The sequence below is a fragment of the Grammomys surdaster genome, unplaced genomic scaffold, assembly GCF_004785775.1.
Source record: "Grammomys surdaster isolate TR1022 unplaced genomic scaffold, NIH_TR_1.0 188, whole genome shotgun sequence".
Classification (NCBI taxonomy): Eukaryota; Metazoa; Chordata; class Mammalia; order Rodentia; family Muridae; genus Grammomys; species Grammomys surdaster.
Window position 1 is genome coordinate 4,994,476 of NW_021604633.1, and position 19,209 is coordinate 5,013,684.

The 19,209-nt window shown below is 43.8% G+C and overlaps 1 protein-coding gene across 2 annotated transcripts in view; it reads left to right on the forward strand.

The window, feature by feature from the left end:
- Pxdn (peroxidasin) overlaps positions 1-19,209 on the forward strand; it is an 80,767-nt gene that overhangs the window by 22,705 nt on the left and 38,853 nt on the right. The window contains exons 2-4 of one of the 2 annotated variants that reach the window (XM_028768891.1): positions 13,420-13,491; positions 14,893-14,964; positions 18,653-18,724. In XM_028768891.1, the coding sequence (XP_028624724.1) occupies positions 13,420-13,491; positions 14,893-14,964; positions 18,653-18,724 (216 nt within the window). The remainder of the gene's footprint in view (positions 1-13,419; positions 13,492-14,892; positions 14,965-18,652; positions 18,725-19,209) is intronic. The other variant, XM_028768892.1, reaches the window with a different exon arrangement.

The following is a 19,209-nucleotide window of genomic DNA, read 5'->3' on the forward strand; positions in this document are numbered from 1 at the left end:
GATTCTCTCATTCCAGTCTTCATTGGTATCATAACATTAACTCCCTAAACACACATTCCACTTCACACAGTTCTGTCTAGGTTATTTAAAAAAAAACTGCATTGGAGACAGAGACAGAGAGCTAACACAACCTCAAGAGGAGTCTGTAAGGGACCAGATTTGAAGTTTTTATGAGTGGCACTGCAGGACTTAAAGCCATGCAAGTGCACAGTTGTCAAATTCAGGTCATGGTAACAGCTAGTTCAGGAATTGGCTTGAAGCAGATTGAGTACCATGGGCAGGAGAAACAGAGGCAGATGTCCCATGCTTTGACAGTTTCTCAGAATAAGCCTTGCAACAAGTGACCAGGTAGTGGATAATCTTACCAGCTCTTCAGTCTGCCTGTACCCCTCCCAGTAGTCCAAGGCAAAGAGCTTTTATCTGGTGTGTTTATTAGCTTTGGGGGCCTACTTCTGGAAGTAGACTTTTGACAGTCCCACGTTCCTATGTGTTCTTAGTCTTCTTTGATCAAAGTTTACAGATGGTAGGTAACTTTTTACCTAAGAAAGTTATTCATCAGTCTGGGTCAAGAAAGTTATTCATCAGGTCGTGCTGGGTGGTGTCTTTACAAACAGTGAAAGTGCCTTTCTTTATCTTGTCTATGTGTTTCCATTTAAAATGGAGCCAACTGCTGCTTTGTGAAGTAGTCACCCAGGGCAAGTCACAGCCTGAAGCTATCATCCTACCCCATTTGGAATCACTGGGATCAGGGCACAAGCTGATCTCCTCAGCCTGCCCTGCCCCAATCCGGGTGAGAAATGGAACCTTGTAAAGTCCATCTTGTTCCTGCAAAAGTTGAGGATCCAAAGGACTTTATCGCTGCCGTTAGGAGAAGGGTTCATGTCAGGATAGAAGCTAAGGTGGGAGGTATGGTGGGGTTAGGCAAGGGAAGAAATCCTTGAAGCTTGGTGATGAAGTCCTCCAGTGGTGTGGCAGGTCAGAGATGAGGTCCAAGCAGCTGAGGGGAAGGTGAGGAACTCTTCCATCATCCTAGCTCTGTGAGTCTTACACTCTGGCAGAAAGCAAGACACATTTTTCTCCCACCGAGCTCTCTGATTGGAACCATGTAGAGACAGAAGATGATCCTTTCTTTAAACAGTCCAGGCCTTGGAAGTTCTTAGCAGGACAGGGAATCCAAAGCAAATATTAGCTACTGGGTTTACACACAGCAGAGATGGGAAGATAACTTGAGAAGGATCATTCTTCCCGGCTCAGAAGTCTGGGTGTGCCCCCTTGTTCCCAGGACAAGGCTCATTGTTCTGGCTGGGGCAGGATTCTGATGAGGATTCCTGGATCATTTCCATCCCCACACTTTGTGAAAGCTTCAGCAGTACTAGGAGTTGTCTGTTGTTGGACAGGGTACTGGCTATTCTCAGGCACTGAGTCCCCATGTTCCTTCTATAAAGTGCTGGGGAGAAGTGCCTGGGGAGAAGCTGGCAGATGGCTGCTTTGGACACATGGACACAATTCTTTCCCCTAGAATTTTGACAAAGGGTCTAAAACCTTTGCCTTCCCTGCTGTGTATGACAGAGTCTCCCCTTGCCATACCAAGGTATCCTGATCTGGTGTAGATGCACCCCACTGTGGCTGTGGGGCTTGTTCTTATTTGTTCCGTTATCTGAAGCTGGCAGCACTGCCAGGAGAGTCTGGAGAGACCTGAGTGTGTGCTGTGTTAGCTAACAAGGTCGAGGAGCTTGCTGTTAAAGTAGGATTGTCTTTGGTTGCTTGTATTTGCCAACTTAATTTTTGAAAGACTTGGCGAATGCAGGTGGGGTTACTTAAAATTGCGACTTCAAAAAAAAAAAAAATTTCTGACCTTTGCAGAAAAGTGGATGCAACTGGAGTTAGTCGTGCAACTGGAGTGAATGAAGTCAGCCCTGGGAAGACAAATAATGCATATTTCTCGCATTTGTGGGCCCTAGACTTTATAGATACAAAAAATAATGTGCACAGGTGACATAAAAATAGAAGTAAACTGTTTAACATGACAAAAGGGACTGATGTAGCTGGGAGAGAAAGGAGGCTTAAAGGGGTGTACATCAGGAATATGTTCAGAGGACATTGTGCATACAATATAATGCCCTTATGGAACTGTATAATAAGTAATGAAAACAAACAAACAAAAAACACATTTGTCTTATTAGCATGCAGTTTTACTTTCATCAATAAGTGGTAAAAATTATATGCATGCCAAATAATTTTTTAAAATAAATTTTCTTATGGTTTACCATCAATTAAAAAAAAAACAACACCTTAATTGGACTTATCTGTTTAATGTTTAGGAGTGACTTGGGAGTGCCTGAGGGGCTGTGTTTTACACAGTTCTCCCTTAACTTGTTCCCTAAAAGACTTGCTAGGACATGATGGAAGGCTGGAACTCTAGCCTAGGCTGGACTCAAGGGTTCTGATAACCTAGAGTTGAGGGTTTGGATGCAAACCCTTGCCTGGGAATAGTTGGCACTGGACTAGTTGCCTCTTGAAAGTGAATGGCTCATAGTTTAAAGTTGTTTTGCAAAGCACTTACAGTACCATTTTTAAAAAATGTTGATTGTTAAAAACCATCACCAAGATCCTAAAGCTAAACCAAGCAGTTCTTATAAGCAGGGTTTGATCCACAAGCTGCTTCCATCCTTGTGGGGTCCAGATTTTAAGTCTTTAAAAACCTTGCCGAGTGTTTGTCCTTTCCAGCGGGGCATTAAGCAGGGATCTGGGGAGATCACCTGAAAGAGAAGATGGGGGAAACAGGCGAACACAAGGAACATGGCTTGTCTATAGGCTGATCAAACCGTGTTTTTTACTTTTTCACACACAGGTTATATACACAAAAAGGCAGGATATGGGGAATGGGATGACGCAGGAATGTGGGTGTTCAGGGGGAATACAGATTGTTCAGGGGGAGTACAGATATCTTCCAGAACAGAGTGTCAGCTGGGTGAAGGTTCAGGGGACAGACCACTATGACTCTGCCTATGATTCACTTGTCTTTATCCAAGTTGTTACTATCCACCAAGGTTACCTGTCTTACAAGACCTATGACTAGCCAGGCTTGGCAGTCCTCCACCAAAGCTGTTTGTTTACAATAACTCCCAGCTATCTGTTTCAGTGTTTTTCCACAGAGACCCAAGACTTGGTGCTAGCGGGCATGTATGTCTGGCCTATAGCTGATTGTAGGCCTATGGCTGATTTTAGGCCTTCAGTGTATAAGCAGAGCTGCTCCCGACAAGTGTTTATTGTTTGTTCTTAAGAACAAGATCTATTCTACTGTTTGTTTATTCATTTATTTATTGTATTTACGGTATATGTATGACTATCTGTGTGTGTGCATGTGTCACTGTGGAAAAGGAGATTGAATGTAGGTTGTCTGGCTTGACAGCAAACACCTTTACCAGCTGAGTCCTCCCATTAGCCCAGTTTTGTGTTTTTTAAGAAGCTCATTCATGAAGGTACATCACGGAGCTCTTCTCTTAGCGATAAGCCATATGATCTCACTATCTTAACATGCCTGAGCATATCAGCAGGGCTTCATCACAGTGCTTGTACACATGGAAGTTCTGTTAAGCTGTGGGGAGCTCACAAACTTGGACTTCCTCTGCTACAGAGCCATAGAATCCCAGAAGTGTATGTAAAGTCGCAGTGGGATCCATCCAAGACCCTGACAGCATGTTTCTTTTTCTTTCTTTCCTTTTCGTTTATTATTTGAGATAGAGTTTTACTATGTAGCCCTAGCTGGTCTGGAACTCTCTGTGTCAACTAAGATGGCTGCTAACTTACAGAGATCAGCCTACCTCTGCCTCCACAGTGCAGGCCTTAAATGCATGTGTCATCACGCTAGGCCTAACACGGGTCTTGTCACAGCCTTTGAGACTGCACCCAGCTTTTCTAAAACTAATATGCTTACAAGGAGTTCACATGGTGTATAGTGAGGAATGCTTCTGGGCTAAAAGACAGCAAGTACCAGGAGTTGGGTTTGATTGCTGGATGGAGGAGACCTATGTGTGGTGTGGAGCCTGAGAGGGAGGGAGGAAGGCCTTGCTGCTTTACCTTCTTAGCAACAGTTGTGGCAGTCATTGAATGGGTCAATTCCACCAGTGATTCTGACTTTATTAGTCTTGAGGGTCCCACCGGTTGTTAGAAGAATACTCTTCACAAGACAGGAATTGCAGTCAGACTAGAGGGTGGAGGGTGGAGTTGGAAATGGAGGGACAGAAGATGCAGGAGGTGAAGTAGATGTGAATTCTAGTTACACCTTCCTGTAACTGGACATGGGAAGGCTGGGGCATCTGAGATGCCATTCTCAAAGTCCCATGCTGAGCTAATAGGAAAGGATGTCCCTTGGGAGGATTGGTTAGGGGATTGTCAGTCACAGTGTGTCTTACTTAGTTAGGGTTTACATTGCTGAGAAGAGACCATGACCAAGGCAACTCTTACAAAGGATAACATTTCATTGGGGCTGGCTTACAGGTTCAAAGGTTCAGTCCATTATCATCAAGGCAGGAAGGAACATGGCAGCTTTCAGGCAGGCATGATGCAGGAAAAGCTGCAAGTTCTACATCTTGTTCCAAAGGCAAACAGAAGACTGACTTCCATGTGGCTAGTAGAAGGGTCTCAAAGCCCACTCCCACAGTGACACATTTCTTCCAACAAGGCCACACCTACTCCAACAAGGCCACACCTCCTGATAGTGCCACTCCCTGGGCCGAGCATATTCAAACCACCACGCAGTGTCAAACATTCTTCTCCTTAAACCATTTGAAAGAATTTTGTTCTAAACACCCTGGTGCTGTTGAGTAGAATGTACTCACATGTTCAAGGCAAGATGGAGCTAGAGAATGTGTCCCCATGTTCAAGGTGAGATGCTGAAGAGTAAACAGCTCCTGCCTACACAGGATGGTCAAGAGGACACCTGTTGAGTTCTCTGCCTCCAAGTCCTCTAAGAGAGGAGGACTCTGGAGATGTGGAGGGTGTAGGTCACATAGCCTCTTCCCTACTTGGGCCCCTGTGCATGGCAGTCTGTGAAAGAGCTCTTAACATTTGAGTAAAAGATGTTAAGAAAAATTTAAGCAAGCTAGGATAGAATATTATACATCTCAGCAAAATGTATAATTTCAACCCACAGTATTGAAGCAAGGCAGTTCAGCATTCTGGCTGAGGCCGCTTATCCTCCTGCACTTGACCCTTGTTTGTTGCTATGCTATGCTGGTGGGGACCTGCAAGAAGCAAATACTTGTAAACTCTACTGTGTGCTCCCTGTACCATGCCTCCACAGATCATTGAAGGAGAATCATTTCAATCAGAAAATGCACCCAATATCGTTCTCAAACACAGTTTACTGAGCTCAGGAAGGACAGACAACTACATGTTCAAAGCTGCCGTGAGATATAGTCTAAGAGATCCAAGTTTGGTCTCAAGCCAAGAAAAGGTAGGAGAGAACCTACTCTACCCACAAAGTTGTTTCCTGACTTTTCCCCGTGTGTACTCTCCAAACGCGTGTGTGTGTGTGTGTGTGTGCACACACACACACACACACACACACACGCACAGATCCGTAGTGGAAAGGTTTTAAATGGCCATCATCATTAAGCTGAAGCACATGGCTCAGGACAGGTAGGCAGCCAGCGTCAGCAGAGTTTGTGCCCAGCTCCTCCACCAGCAGTCATGCAGTTCAGAGCACACTTGTGCTCAGACTCCACATTCTCCTTCTGAGCTTTTATGTTTCTCCAGCACATACCGAGCCCTGCCCTGCCCGCCCCATCTCTGCTCAGTTTCCACAAGTGTCATTCCAACGCTGGGCAAACAGTTTGCTAATTTACACCACAGGAATTCCCTTTCAGCTGCAGACATGGGTTGAGTGTCTTGTAAAAGACAATACATTGATTCCCTCAAGCCCCTTTTATGACTAACATCTCAAGCTGTGGACCCCTATCCTCAGCAGGCTCAGCAGTCCCCAGTGATTGAAGAGAGAAAGGGGTGTCCATAGTTCCCTCAGCACACAGCCTTCCATCAGCTTTCATTCTTCCATTATGCAAGCATCCCTCATCCCTATGGCTCCTCCTCTTGTCAGTAGTCTGATGATAGTCTTGTTCCCAGGCTTCTGTTCTCTGTGTCCTCTCTGACTCCTACAAGCAACGGCCTGCTTGTAAGTGTTCCTCTCATCTCCCCTGTGAGCTATTTATGGGACCATGATATTCAGTTACAGTCATTCAGAAAGTAAGTGTGCTGAGGAAGACTGTGGCAAAAGACATCCCAACAGACAGGAAACTTCCACTGTGGGGAGTGATGCTGTCTTTCACCATCAAAGCACCAGGTTTTAGCATTATTTTCATTTACAAGTATTCACTCGTAAGCACAGAAATTCCTTTCATACAACCAAACACTGCTAAAAAAAATACAAGACCTAATTTTAGGGTGTTTTCAGTTGTCATTCAGTAGCTATTCAGCATTTCATGATGAGGGACTGGTCTGTCTGGGGCTGATGATGGAGTACTCAGGGTTTTGCTAGGAGAGAGGGCCTGCATCTGTCCTGTCATCATTCTGATTTTAAAAACGAGAATGTATTTAAAATATGTCCTCTACCAAGGAGAGAAGACATTAACTCTCTCATATGAGTGGTGTGAGCCTACACTCATAGAGGAGTGTGTATCAGGTCAACAGTGTCTTCGTGTCTAGGGCACACCACACCCAAATTCTGTGCATTGAAAACAGAAAAACAGTCAACTGCCCTGGTACTTAGCAGCTTTTGACATTGTGATACCAGTGATCTCAGAAGTTCTGTATAACATGTAAAGATACTGAAATTTAACCTTACAAATCCTATAAAATTAACCTTTAAAAAGGCTGTGATGAGAACGTAGTAATAAAATCACATCATGTATGCATGCATCCAGTTCAGCTCCATGATTCCTTACCTCTGGGGTATTTGTAGGCTCTTACTAGTGGAAACAAATAGTAAATACTAAAATAGAAATCACAGCCCAGAGTGAGGTGTAGGCTATATGGTTTTCTTACTGGAAAAGTAACTGTATATACATTGAAGCACTGACAGGGTTAAGTTCTTCATCAGTGAGAAAAGTGGTTTTGGTTCTCAGACCAAACAGAAGATACTTATTATTTTTGATTTGTTGACCAAGTCGTTTTTAATATTTAAATTTAAAAATAAATGCAAACGCATGCCACTTTTTAATGGAAAAGCTTTAGAAGTGGTATTATTGAAGATTACAGTAAATGAACTTTATATGCAATCCTTAAATATGACATTTTTGTTTATAGTTAGTTCCTTGTGGTTAAGGTACAGATCACTGAACGGGGTGTATGTCCTAGGTTATTGTGGAAGGAGATTCTGAGGCAGATTTCCTAGAGAAAGATTTAAACTTGGATTTCAGACTGTGAAGATGGCTTAGTGGGTAAGAGTACTTGTCGTCCAAGCACAAAGACCTGAGTTCAGATCATTGGCACCTGAGCTGGATGTGGCCATGTATCCCTGTAACTCCAGCCTCCACACATGTACATACATGTGGCCTTGCATACACACACACACACACACACACACAAATATATATATATATACATTCATGTACTTACAGCTCCAGATCCCAAAACAACAACCAAACAAAAGTCTTTCATCTTATTTTTGTTATTTTATAGTTCTGTAATAAATTATATTTTTTTAAAAATCATATTACATGTATTTACTTTGTGTGCGTGCACTTTCACATGTGTGCCTGTGTACCATACTTTGTTTGTAGAAGCCAGAGGACAACTTCTGGGTTGGTTCTCTCCTTCTCTCATGTGATGCTGGGAAATCAAACATAGATTGACAGGTTGGGTGGCAGGCTTGGCGGCAAGCACCTTCACACCCTGAGCCATCTCGCTGGCCTCATGAATTCCAGTTTTGATATTTAATGGTATCATGAATTAGATTGCCTCTTTTCAAGCATTAGGTTTTGCTATTCTGGTAGATTTTGTGTTTCCATTGAGATTTTGGAATAATGAGGAAAATAAGTGAACATCAAAAGCAAAACATTTCTTTATGAAACTTTTTGCAAGTGTTTTAAATTCAAAGCATGATTCTCCCTGTATTCTGATACTGAGCTGGAGTGGGAAAGTTTGTATTTCATTTTTGACCCTTATTGAACTCTCTTTGCACTTGGAGGGCTATGCCAGTTCAGAGGTCAGTGCTGTAACTTGGGGGAGAGGAGAAAGGGTGCTTGTATTGGCTGGTTTTCTGTGTCAACTTGATACAAACTGGAATTATCACAGAGAAAGGAACCTCCCTTGAAGAAATGCCTCCATGAGATCCAGCTGTAAGGCATTTTCTCATTTAGTGATCAAGGCTGGGAGGGCCCCTTGTGGGTGGTGCTGTCCCTGGGTTCTATAAGAAAGCAAACTGGGCAAGCCATGGGAAGCAATCCAGTGAGTAGCACCCCTCCATGGCCTCTGCATCAGCTCCTGCCTCCAAGTTCCTGCCCTGTGTGAGTTCCTGTCCTAACATCCTTTGGTGATGAACAGCAATGTGGAAGTGTAAGCCAGATCCTTGTTTCTTGGTCACGATGTTTTGTGCAGGAATACAAACCCTGACTAAAGACAGTGCTATTGAGAGAGGAAGAGTCTGGAAGGAGCCAGTAGCTAAGTCTTCCAGAACCTTCCCTTGCACTAGTCTGTGCTCAAGCCCAATTCCCACACATTGCGTTTTTCCTTCTGCTGTGTACAAAATTACAGACTTTGGCAGTTTCTAGTTTCTGAGTTCTTACTTGCCATAGAAGGGAGCTTCCTCTAGCCTGGTTCTAATGCCCTCCTTCCCCCTTGCCTAGTGTCTATTTCCTTAACCTAATATCCCAGGGCCATGTCTTTAGAATAGAATCTTGGTTATCATTATAGCCAGATAAGGATCGTGTGGCAAGCCATGATCATGCCCTGAAAAAATCACTGTGTAGGGAGCCTTTGAGTGACTGCCTATGCATTCTAGGGCCACCCAAATGTCAAGCCTGCTTAACAAACACATTGACACCGGTTTGTGCCATCACTGCAGTCCCTGAGTTCTGTGGGATACACAAGATGAGTGTTTGTAGTGCTGTTCACTTGGGTCTGGGCCCTTTGTGGCGCGCCCTCCAGTCTCATGTCTATTGGTATTTATGATCTAGTGTCCAGGGTTTAGGAAAAACCTGATATTCATAACCAAAAGTTTCTGTGTGGACTCTTCTGGGGTTTGGGTCCTAGTGGCAGCAGAGCACTCAGAACTTCTCTCTGAGGTTCACTCTCAAGGATGCTTTTAAGTAATCATTCTGGTTATGGCCTTCCCAGAACGTTGTAGAATATACCTCCATTCCTGCTTCATGCCAACTCCATGGGGGAAGTTTAAGACATTTATTATTTGCTGGGGAAATGTTTTTTCCAAACCATGAGGGTGGGCTCCAGATGGTCTGAGCATTAGCAAGTGGGTGGGAATCACTGTCTCTGTGGAAATCAGCTCACTTTCCTCACTCCTGATTCTCCCCTCCTGCCCCTCCCCCATCCTGGCCCAGTAGAGAAGAGTGAGAACTAAGAGCCAGAAGGATACTTTAACTAACCTTTCTTTTTTTCTTTCTTCTTCTTTCTTTCCTTTTTGTTTAGAGTTTTTGGTGCCACCATTATCATTTTAAAAATAAGAGTTCCCATGTTGTCTGTACTGTGTTAAATCTATGATGAAGAGGAGAGACCCCACACTCCAGTTCTCTATGGTCTGTCTCCTGAGGCGTGTGCGGATGTTTCTGTAAAAACAAATGAAGGGTTGATGTATTCACACTTAAACTTCACAGCAGTGATAAGTGGACTAAGGGCTGGAGAAGAAAGAGATGTAGTAGCAGCTGCTACTTGTACACACAAATGATTACACACGTGTGAATGTCATTTCCATATCATGCATGTGCACACATGTACAAATACATGTGTGCTGTGGCCTTCCAAGCAGACTGAAGAGCATTGTTTTTTGAGCTTCATCTTGCTTTCCCTGGAGAGTTTGCTAAAAACACATGCTTCTGCCCTGTCCCACAGTTCCCACTTTGTGCTCTTGGGTGTGAGCCTGAATTCCCTTCTGAAAGTCCCCAGATGTTACCTCCACCACTACTTTGCTGCTGACTGGGGACACTGCAGGAACCTTGTGAAGGACAGCCTTTCCTCTGGCTCCCTAGGTGAGCATACATTCATGTAGGCAGCCCTATCATGAGCCTGCATGTCCTTGAACTTGCCTCATTTTTGAAAGGGTATTTGGTTCCTCTTGTAATATCCCAAAGCCATAGCATGTAGAATTGAAGCAAAGGACCATCTATCAGCTGTCCTTCCTTTTCCTCACTAAGATGACAATGTTTAAAGCTGTCTCAATGTCTCCATGAGGTATGGACGTGTAGACTGGATTGTCAGCCTGCTCCAATTCCCTGATCATGTCCATTTCAGCTTTTCCTTTGGTGTGGTCATCAAAGGGAAAAATACACAAGGATAAATGTTTATCCTTCTACTTGGGTATCCTCCAACATTCAGTGTGGCTTTCAAGGTCCAATTTCTGCAATATTAAATATGATGCAAGTTCCGAAGACTGAGCTTTTCATCTCAGTTACCCTTTGCCAGGTCTAGAATTCCGCTTTGGTTCATAGTGGTTTCAGTTTGTTGGTTAAGAATCCTGCTTTGTTGCAGAGGGGATCGGGCCCTCTAACCTTCTTAGCATCAGGCTGTGATTAGCAGTCCTTGACTGCTTATGTACAAGTTGTGAAATCACATTCTGAACTTGCACCAGCTTTGTCTAGCAGGAATACATGGTGACTAAGATGCAGTCACATAACAAAACAAAAAACAACTTAGATACCATCTTATCCAACTCTGCTTGTCAAACGTACTTAGATTTCAGTATGTGGTCACTGGTGTGCAGTTACACCATAACCATCTCAGCTCTGACCATGGGGCAAGTGCTCAGAGCCAGCCCTGTCTCTCGAGACCAGGGGATTGGTGGCCTCAAATCTAAACGAGGGAGGATATCTTTCTTAGTTTTCTCTTTATCCTGCTTAGGCTTCATCTTAACATACCAATCTCTAGGCCCTCATAGATGCTTTCCAGCTTCTAAGAGATTCATACACATTGTCCTTCTGTCTTGTGAAATGGAATTTGATAGAGAGCTGAAATTCAAGATGGTGTGTGTCTGGTTTCCTGAGTATGCTTTCTTGAGTAGTGTGCTTTCTATGAGTAGTGATGTGCAGCACAACTTCCAGAATGGATCGTCTGTCCAACACTTGTGTCAGGTCAGAGCTTCTTCTCCATGTTTGAGATCAAGCCTGACTAATCAGGTTTCATTTCTTATCAACAGTTGGTCCTTAGGCTTTGTCCTTTCCACAGATCTTTCCCCTGGGCTCCAACCTTTCTCCTGACTGCTCTACATCTCCCACTGGATGCACTGTGAAGTAAAATCTCACTTGAGTGAAAACATCTGTCAGTGCAGAGGAGGGCTGGCCATGGCAAGAGCAGGGTTCCCAGCAAGATCTTAGGAGAAGGTGGCATGATTTACAGACTGTAGTGAAGCTGTGCTATTATGGGAGCAGAAAGGCAAGCAGCCTTGACTGTCCCTTCGCCTGGAGAACTTGACAAGAGCAAGGAAGAAGTGCTGGAAAGAACCACGTCCCTCTGCTGGCTCCTTAGCCAGACAGTTCACTTAGTGACTCAGACACATTTTCTAAAGGCTCTATTTGAATCCTAATCTGGAACTGATTCTGTAAGTCACTGGCATCTATTGAGTCTGCAAGAAGCAACTAGATTTCTTATGAGACAATAAACACTTCAGGTCTGAGGATGTTCTAGGAGAAACAAGTTCTCATTGCTTTGGCTTTGAGTTGTCCCAGGATCCCTGTTCTGTCCCAGGGCTGAGAACAGCATACTCCATATTGAATGATTTAACCAGAAGTACACAGTTCCTGGTGGAGGCAGGACCCCTAATCAGGGAGCCCCCCTCCCCACTTCATTTGACCTCCTCTTCCCTCCTGGTAGACTTGTGACTTCACTAGATGCCCCCGTCTTTGCATATTTGTCTCCCTATTTCCCTTCCTATGAGGATATCAGTTGTGTTGGACTAGGACTCACCTTTTAACTTGATGTCCTATAGAAAGACCCCATCTTCAGACACAGCTACACCCTGAGACACTGAGGTTAGGATTTTACATACATGAGTTCTGGAGAAACACCTACAATAAAAAAAAAAAACTATCAAAGTTGGAGGAAGGAATTTTAGTTTTCTAAAACAACTTATTAAAGATATGGGCTTCTTTATTACTCAATGACTTTCACATGTGTAAATTTAGGTCTTTTTAAAATTGTTTATCCTGTGTGTGTGTGTGTGTGTGTGTGTGTGTGTGTGTGTGTGTGTGTGTGTACAACTTTCTGTGTGCCATTCTGTACCCCTGGAAGTTAGAGGACAACTTCTCTCCCTCCACCATGTAAGTCCCTGTTGTCAGGTTGGTGGCGAGTGGCTTACCCCTGAGCCGTCTCACCCGCCAGCATATAAATGTACTTTTCAGCTCAAGTGAAGGATGAGCTTCCTGTGAGGAGTGAAGCAGATGTCTGCTCAGTTTCACCACCTTGTTGCCCAGAGGTCTCTGACCTGACTCTGCCCTGTCTGTGGGCCTGTCACACTCTGTATGAGTGGTCACAAGGTTCCCATGCTTGCTCTAAGCTCAGCTCTGTTGGGCTCAGAGCCATCTGCTGTTTGACCATCTCAAGCTCTTATTATTTTTCCTCTCTTGTCCCTGTGTACAACTTACATAGGTGTTCCTCCCCAGTGAAAATAAGGGTTGGTTTCAATACTTTAATTTAAGCAGAACTCTGCTTATCTACTTGTATGGAAATACCTGTCTTATAGTCCGTTCACAGGATGGCCTTCTTTTCCAATTCTCCTGCTTAGATGACTTTGTGCTTTGGGACATCCAATTAGTCCATAGAGAAAACATCTTGGGCCTGCAGCTGTGTTTCGGCCTCTGTTCTTGCTGGTGAACGTTGATGTGTTTCTGTATTCACAGCCTCTGTGACACCTTAAATGTATACAGATCTACCTGTGTGCGTTTACCTGAGACTTTTTTAAAGGAGTTTGCTCAGTAGACTTGGCTAAGGCTGGAATGTGCAGGGCGTTCATTCCTGGCATTTTTTTATGTTTATGATTTTTTTTAAAAAATCCTCCTCACACTTACCTGTTAAGCAGATTAAGTGTAATGTTGTTCCTTCATTCAGAGGAATATTTCTATAATGAGAGCTCACCCAGAATGGTGGCCTGTGTGGAGTAATTTTTATAATGTCTTTTCATCTTGAAGTCATTCATTTAAGAAGAACAGCTGTGCATTTTCTATCATTAAAATAACATTTCCTCTCTATTCACAGAGATCTTCGGTTCAACAGAATCAGAGAGATCCAACCTGGGGCATTCAGGAGGCTGAGGAACTTGAACACACTGTAAGTTAGAGTGTGTAGTTAATAGCTAGTGAGAGAGCAAAGAAAGGCGGTTGTCCTGTGGACGTGTGGGTAGATGGCAAGTGATGTGGCCATTCCTGAGTGCCACAGTTGGTGGGTACTTTTGGCTACTTTATTAGTTTCTTTTTCCTACCACCCTTATCTCTTCTAACCCCTCAATACTAAATAGGAGAGAAAGAAGGTTAGACGGGAAAGGGGGCATCGATCTCATCTCATTAGGCTACTTCCTGCCCATTAAGGACATCAAATTCCTTGAGGCAGGATTGATCTTCATCTTTAGAATATCCAATTTCTTCTTCCTGTCTCTTTGATCACAACCACTTGACAAAAGGCAACAGCAGGGGGAGCAGCAGCCATGCCACTCAGGGCTCTGGCATTTTTATACCCTCTTAAGAGTTTCCAGAATTCCAAACTATCTTCAGCTGGCAGAATCATGCCCCTGCCAGAGCAAGAGACAAATCATAGTCAGCTGCTGTGGACAATTTAAAGCAGCCCCATACCCTACACCTGAAATTAAAACAAAACATATTCACATAACATAACTGGGTCTTTTAAGAACCCAGTATTCTCACTACAGGTGGGGATGGGTGAGGGAAGCCAGGGTGGTAGCGATCTGCCTGCCTTTTATGTATAGACCAGCCTATGTAACACCGTGGCCCCCAAACTGTGCTTCAGCCCATGTTCGTGCCGATGAATGCTGAAGTGTCTCTGTTCACAACAGTGTTCTGTGTTCACTGGGCTTCCTGTAGGACTCATCCTCACTTCACACCTCCCTTTGCTGGCTGCGCTGGCCTTCACCTCTTTCCTGTATGGCTGAGGAGGGTTGTGATCTCCTGAGCTCAAGCTGGCTGAAGACAGGGCTTTACAGCCACTGACCCGTGCCTCAGAGATTTGATCTCCTAGGGCAACAAGGAGCCACAGCAGACTTCAGGCTCTTTGAAGTACATTGGGCACAGCTAGAAGCTTCTCCCAGGGATAAGGAGATAAGGAATCACCCAAGTCCTGAAGCACAGAATGGGAGGTGGCTCTGCTCAGCTCAACTTGTCACCCTGTGGACAAATGGCAGACCCCAGAGACTAACATCCTGTATATGCATGATTGTGTTAGACTGGTCCCTTAGTCCTGCCAGACCAGAGACTCTGGGAGGTGGTAAACTGAAGATGCATGCTTCTATGTCAAGGAAAGAGGATTTACTTCTTTAGTGTATATCATAGTGGAAGAGAGCTATCTAGTAACCATAGTAACTCAGGCTGGTCCTGGAGCTGGGATTTAATGACAGGGAAGTTATTTTCTGACCCTTCAGAGGCTGTAGAAGTAGTTTCCGTTAGTATAATTTGCAAGGGTTTTTGTTTGTTTCACCTCTGTTGGCATTTTCTTTCATAGGCTTCTTAACAACAACCAGATCAAGAAGATTCCCAATGGTGCATTTGAGGACCTGGAGAACTTAAAATACCTGTAAGTTAAGGGTCAGCTCTCTACCGCACAGCATTTCTCTCTGTCCTTAGATTATGTAGATGCAAAACCAAGATCTGCTCTGTTTGTGAGTTACTATAAAACCATCCCAAATGGTTTTATTTTCAGAAGGTGAGTGAAACTCTAAAACATGTCATCGGCATAAAGTGATGGGGTGAGGTGGGTTGAGTGATGGACACACGCGCACTACCTTTGTCGTCTGTGGTCTGGCCTGTATAACTTTCCAGGTGGGAGGGGCTTGCTGGGGTACACACAGCCTCCTGGGATATAGCCACAGAGAAATGCATTTTGTAGGTATGAGATCTCCGATGCTGTTCCAGCTATAAGTGGCTTATGACTGTAAATTTACTAATTTCTTTGGAGTGTCACTAATTCCTGTTAATGTTTTCACCTCCCTGACTTTGCCTCTTCTTATTTGTGTCTAGTGACATTGCTTTTATTTCTGAATATTTACTTTTATCATTTAAGTCATCTCTTGCTCGTTGAAGTCAGCTGTGAAGTTTAGAAAATCATCACTCTTTTTAAAAATGTTAGGAAGCCAGGAGTGGTGTTTGTGATTCTAGCACATGAAAAATTGAGGCAGGAGGACTCCTTGAGTTTAAGGACAGTTTGGGATCACATAGGGATATCCTGTCTTGTACTGCCTTAGTACCCTGCCCAGACACATCCTGTAAACGGGAAGGAGTTGGGAAACATGGTGTTCCTATGGGTTGTGCCCAGTGTCCATTCAGGTCAGAAGCACCTGTCACCTACATTTAGTGAATGTATGACTTCCCTACGTAAGCTGTTTTGTTAGTTATTTTTGTTAGAAATCCATGCCATATTGCATATAAACACCTGTAACTTGAGCTGATTTTAAAAACCAAATCTTTTTTTTTTCAGTGTGAATATATACTGGAAATCTGTTTTGACTTTAGATGTCAGTGGACCTCCTGACAGCTCTGTTTGTTGACATACTTTCCTCAGTGAAATTGTTGTGTACAAACACTTTCCCCAGCTTCTTTGGCATAGAGTGCTGACTTTCCTCATGGGTTCTTGAAGCCAGGATGGCAGGCTTCTGTTCTTGAGCTTTCTTGTTAACCTTCTTTCTGTTGCTGCCCACGTTCCACCCGGGAGCTGTGATTTCATGGAATGACACCTAGACGCTGTCAGCTGATGCCAGCATGGGGGCTGTGTGTGCATCTGTATTCTCAGCTGTTTTATGTTCTGTTTTGTGTTTTCTTCTGAGAATACACTCAGTATCCGGAGGAAATCTGGGCTTCTGTTTTCCACAATGTCTTTTAAATCATCCCCTCTGGCCTTCTCTGTGACTGCTTTCCTTCCCAGCTGCCATGTCCTGACTTCGCCTCTCCCTTCCACAGCGAGTCAGCTTAGAGTGCGATCAGGACGGTCGATCTCAGTAGAGATGGGTCACACTGGGTGACAAGCTGCCAGGACTGGAGCCTAGTGCCTCATGCAGCCTTATGCGAGTCCTGGCTAGCTTCATCCCTCAGTTCCCTGGGCTTTCACTGAGAGAGTACTTTTATAATCACTGTAATAATGTATTTTATTTGGAATTATTTAGAATATATCTAAAATGTGCTGATTATTTTAACCTTGTGTATTTTTAGTCAAAACATGTTTTTGGACGCTGGGTAGTCCTTATTTCCTGGATCTCTGTTGCTTCTAGTGAGGCACTGGCCACCGACCTCATTCATATTTCTTGATGATGAGATGGCCTCTTGAGGCAGAGTCCATGGTACAAGGATCAAGTGTGTGAAATAAGAAATTAAAATTAATTGTTAGAGCAACAACATTTTTATTCTTAAGGAAATGCATTGTGTTTCAGTGTCTTTCATTTTATTTTTAAACTTTTGTGTGTGTCTGTGTGGTACTGGGCATGGAATCCAGAGATTTGCACCTTTACCTTTGAGCTGTCCCCCCAAATCCTACCAGTGTCTTTATAAACACACATCCATATCTGTTAGTTGGATTTACTTACTTTGTATATCCTTCAGAAGGACTCCATCTTTCTGAAATGGTAAAAGGCAATGTTTGGTATTTTGCTTAAAGAAGAAGACAAAGGAGGCAGTGGTAACTCAGGCCTTGACCAAAAAACCTTGTGCATAATTAACTCAATGGTTCTATTTAAGAAACTGGGGTGCATAAAGGTTGAGTTTTTACTATAACTACATGGTTTGAAACACCCTGGAGGACCAATGCCTTCATGGCTTTTGTTGTGGCTGCTGGGCTATTGGTGGGGATGGACAGGTCCTGGATGGTTTGTGTTAAAAGTCTGTGGTTCTTTGAGGACCACTTTCTTGATCTGCACAGAGGGAAAAGGCAAGAGCATCTTTGGTGGGTCACAGCAATTAAAGACTGGGCACTTCCAGTCTCATGAAGTAGGATTTTGTATAGTCAACAATGAATGCAGTGACTGATCTGACCCTGGACATGTCATACCACAAGGATTAAGGCAAAGAATATTGTCCGTTTGTTTGTTTGCTTGCTTGCTTTTTCTTACACACCTTTTTGTTAGTTGCCATCCCTGTATTTTCTATTTTAATTTTTTATTTTTATTACTGTTAGCACAGAAAGCACTTGGCTTTATTATGACATCTTCCTACCTATGTGTCATTATACTTTCTCATTTGTTCCCAGACTCCCTTGCTCTCAGTATGTCTCCTCCCCAGCTCCTTCCCTGTTGTGTTTTACTACTCATATGCATTCCCTCTCTACTTCTCCCTTAAGGGGTCATATTCTGCTCTTATGACAGCCTTCCTAGTTTCATCATACCATACACCACACACACACACACACACACACACACACACACACCATATTTATAAATGAGACAGGTAGTTATGCTAGATGCTGAGCCATTGACTTGAAGTATAAGTTTTCACCTACCAGGAAAACGTGGGAGAAGCTTCCTGTCTGGCTTGTCCTTCTTCCTGTGTTGCAGGTGAAAACAAACCAGTTTTAATAAAGGACAGTGCAGACACACCAATCCCAGAGAAAGAGCAGAGAGCCATCTCTTATTCAGTGTGGCTGCTGAGGACTGGGTTATGCAGTGAGAGCCGGCATGTCCACATGCTGAGATGTCACAATGAGGTAGCACTAGCACACATGCTGTTCTCATACTATTGATGAAGGTCCCCGAGTTAGGAACTTCATGCAGTGCTTACTTGTCTTGAAATACAATTATTGATTGTTTTAATTTTAACCATTTAAAAATGGAAAGCCCTTTCTGAGGTTGCAGGCCATTCCCAAACAGACTCTGTGGTATACATGGCTCTTGGGTTCTGGGTGGGAGAGAAATTCAAGATATCTTCAGACACCCTGTTATTTTTAGAGCTATTGCTGGTGTGTCTATTTAGTAGAAAATGCTGGTTATGATCTTATAATCAATGCCTTTTACACGTGTAGGAGAATCATTTTCTCTTCCCCAGGCTTTGACACAGATGTCAGGACTTCGGTAGTCACAGTAGGAGAATCTGTGGACTACTTGTCTTTGAGGTGTAAGAGAAGTGACCATTGAGAGTGGCCTGGTACCTACAGTGTGATGTTTCATTTGTACCCTCATGCAGTCATTGATTTTAAACTGTTCTCCATGTGTCAACTCAGTTCCTCCCACCTGGAGTTGAGAGCTCGTGTGTGTGCTAATACTCCTCCATGTTTCTTGTTTCAGCTATTTGTACAAGAATGAGATCCAGTCAATTGACAGGCAAGCATTTAAGGGACTTGCCTCTCTAGAGCAACTGTAAGTGTCCTCCATGCCATCTGCCTTATTGCCTCCCACAGGGAGAGATGACTGATTGCATGATACATATCTGTACTTCCTGGGGTTCAGGGAGGATGTGCATGACGAGGAGAAGCATCAGTGGGCATTTTTCACCCACCACGTCCACCTTGCTCCCCTGTGCTCACCCAAGAGCAGACATTGCTGTGTTTCTTCTATGCATTAGACCCTGACCCTGCGCCCACCGCTTCAGGAGCAGGGACAGAACTTGCTTTCCTGTCTATCAGAAAGAACTTTGGTGGTCACATGATGGTGGAGACAGATGTGTAAACAAGCAGGAGGTAGATGGGCTATCATGATAGGAGTGTCCAGCATGGGACACGTGCAGTTTCAATCATGGGGTCATTGCTTTGGAGAACAGAAGCCTTACCCCCTTGTAGTTCTGGTTAGTGAGTGTTGAGTGTGCCAAAATGCTCTCTTTAGTCAGCATACGAACTGGATTTTGT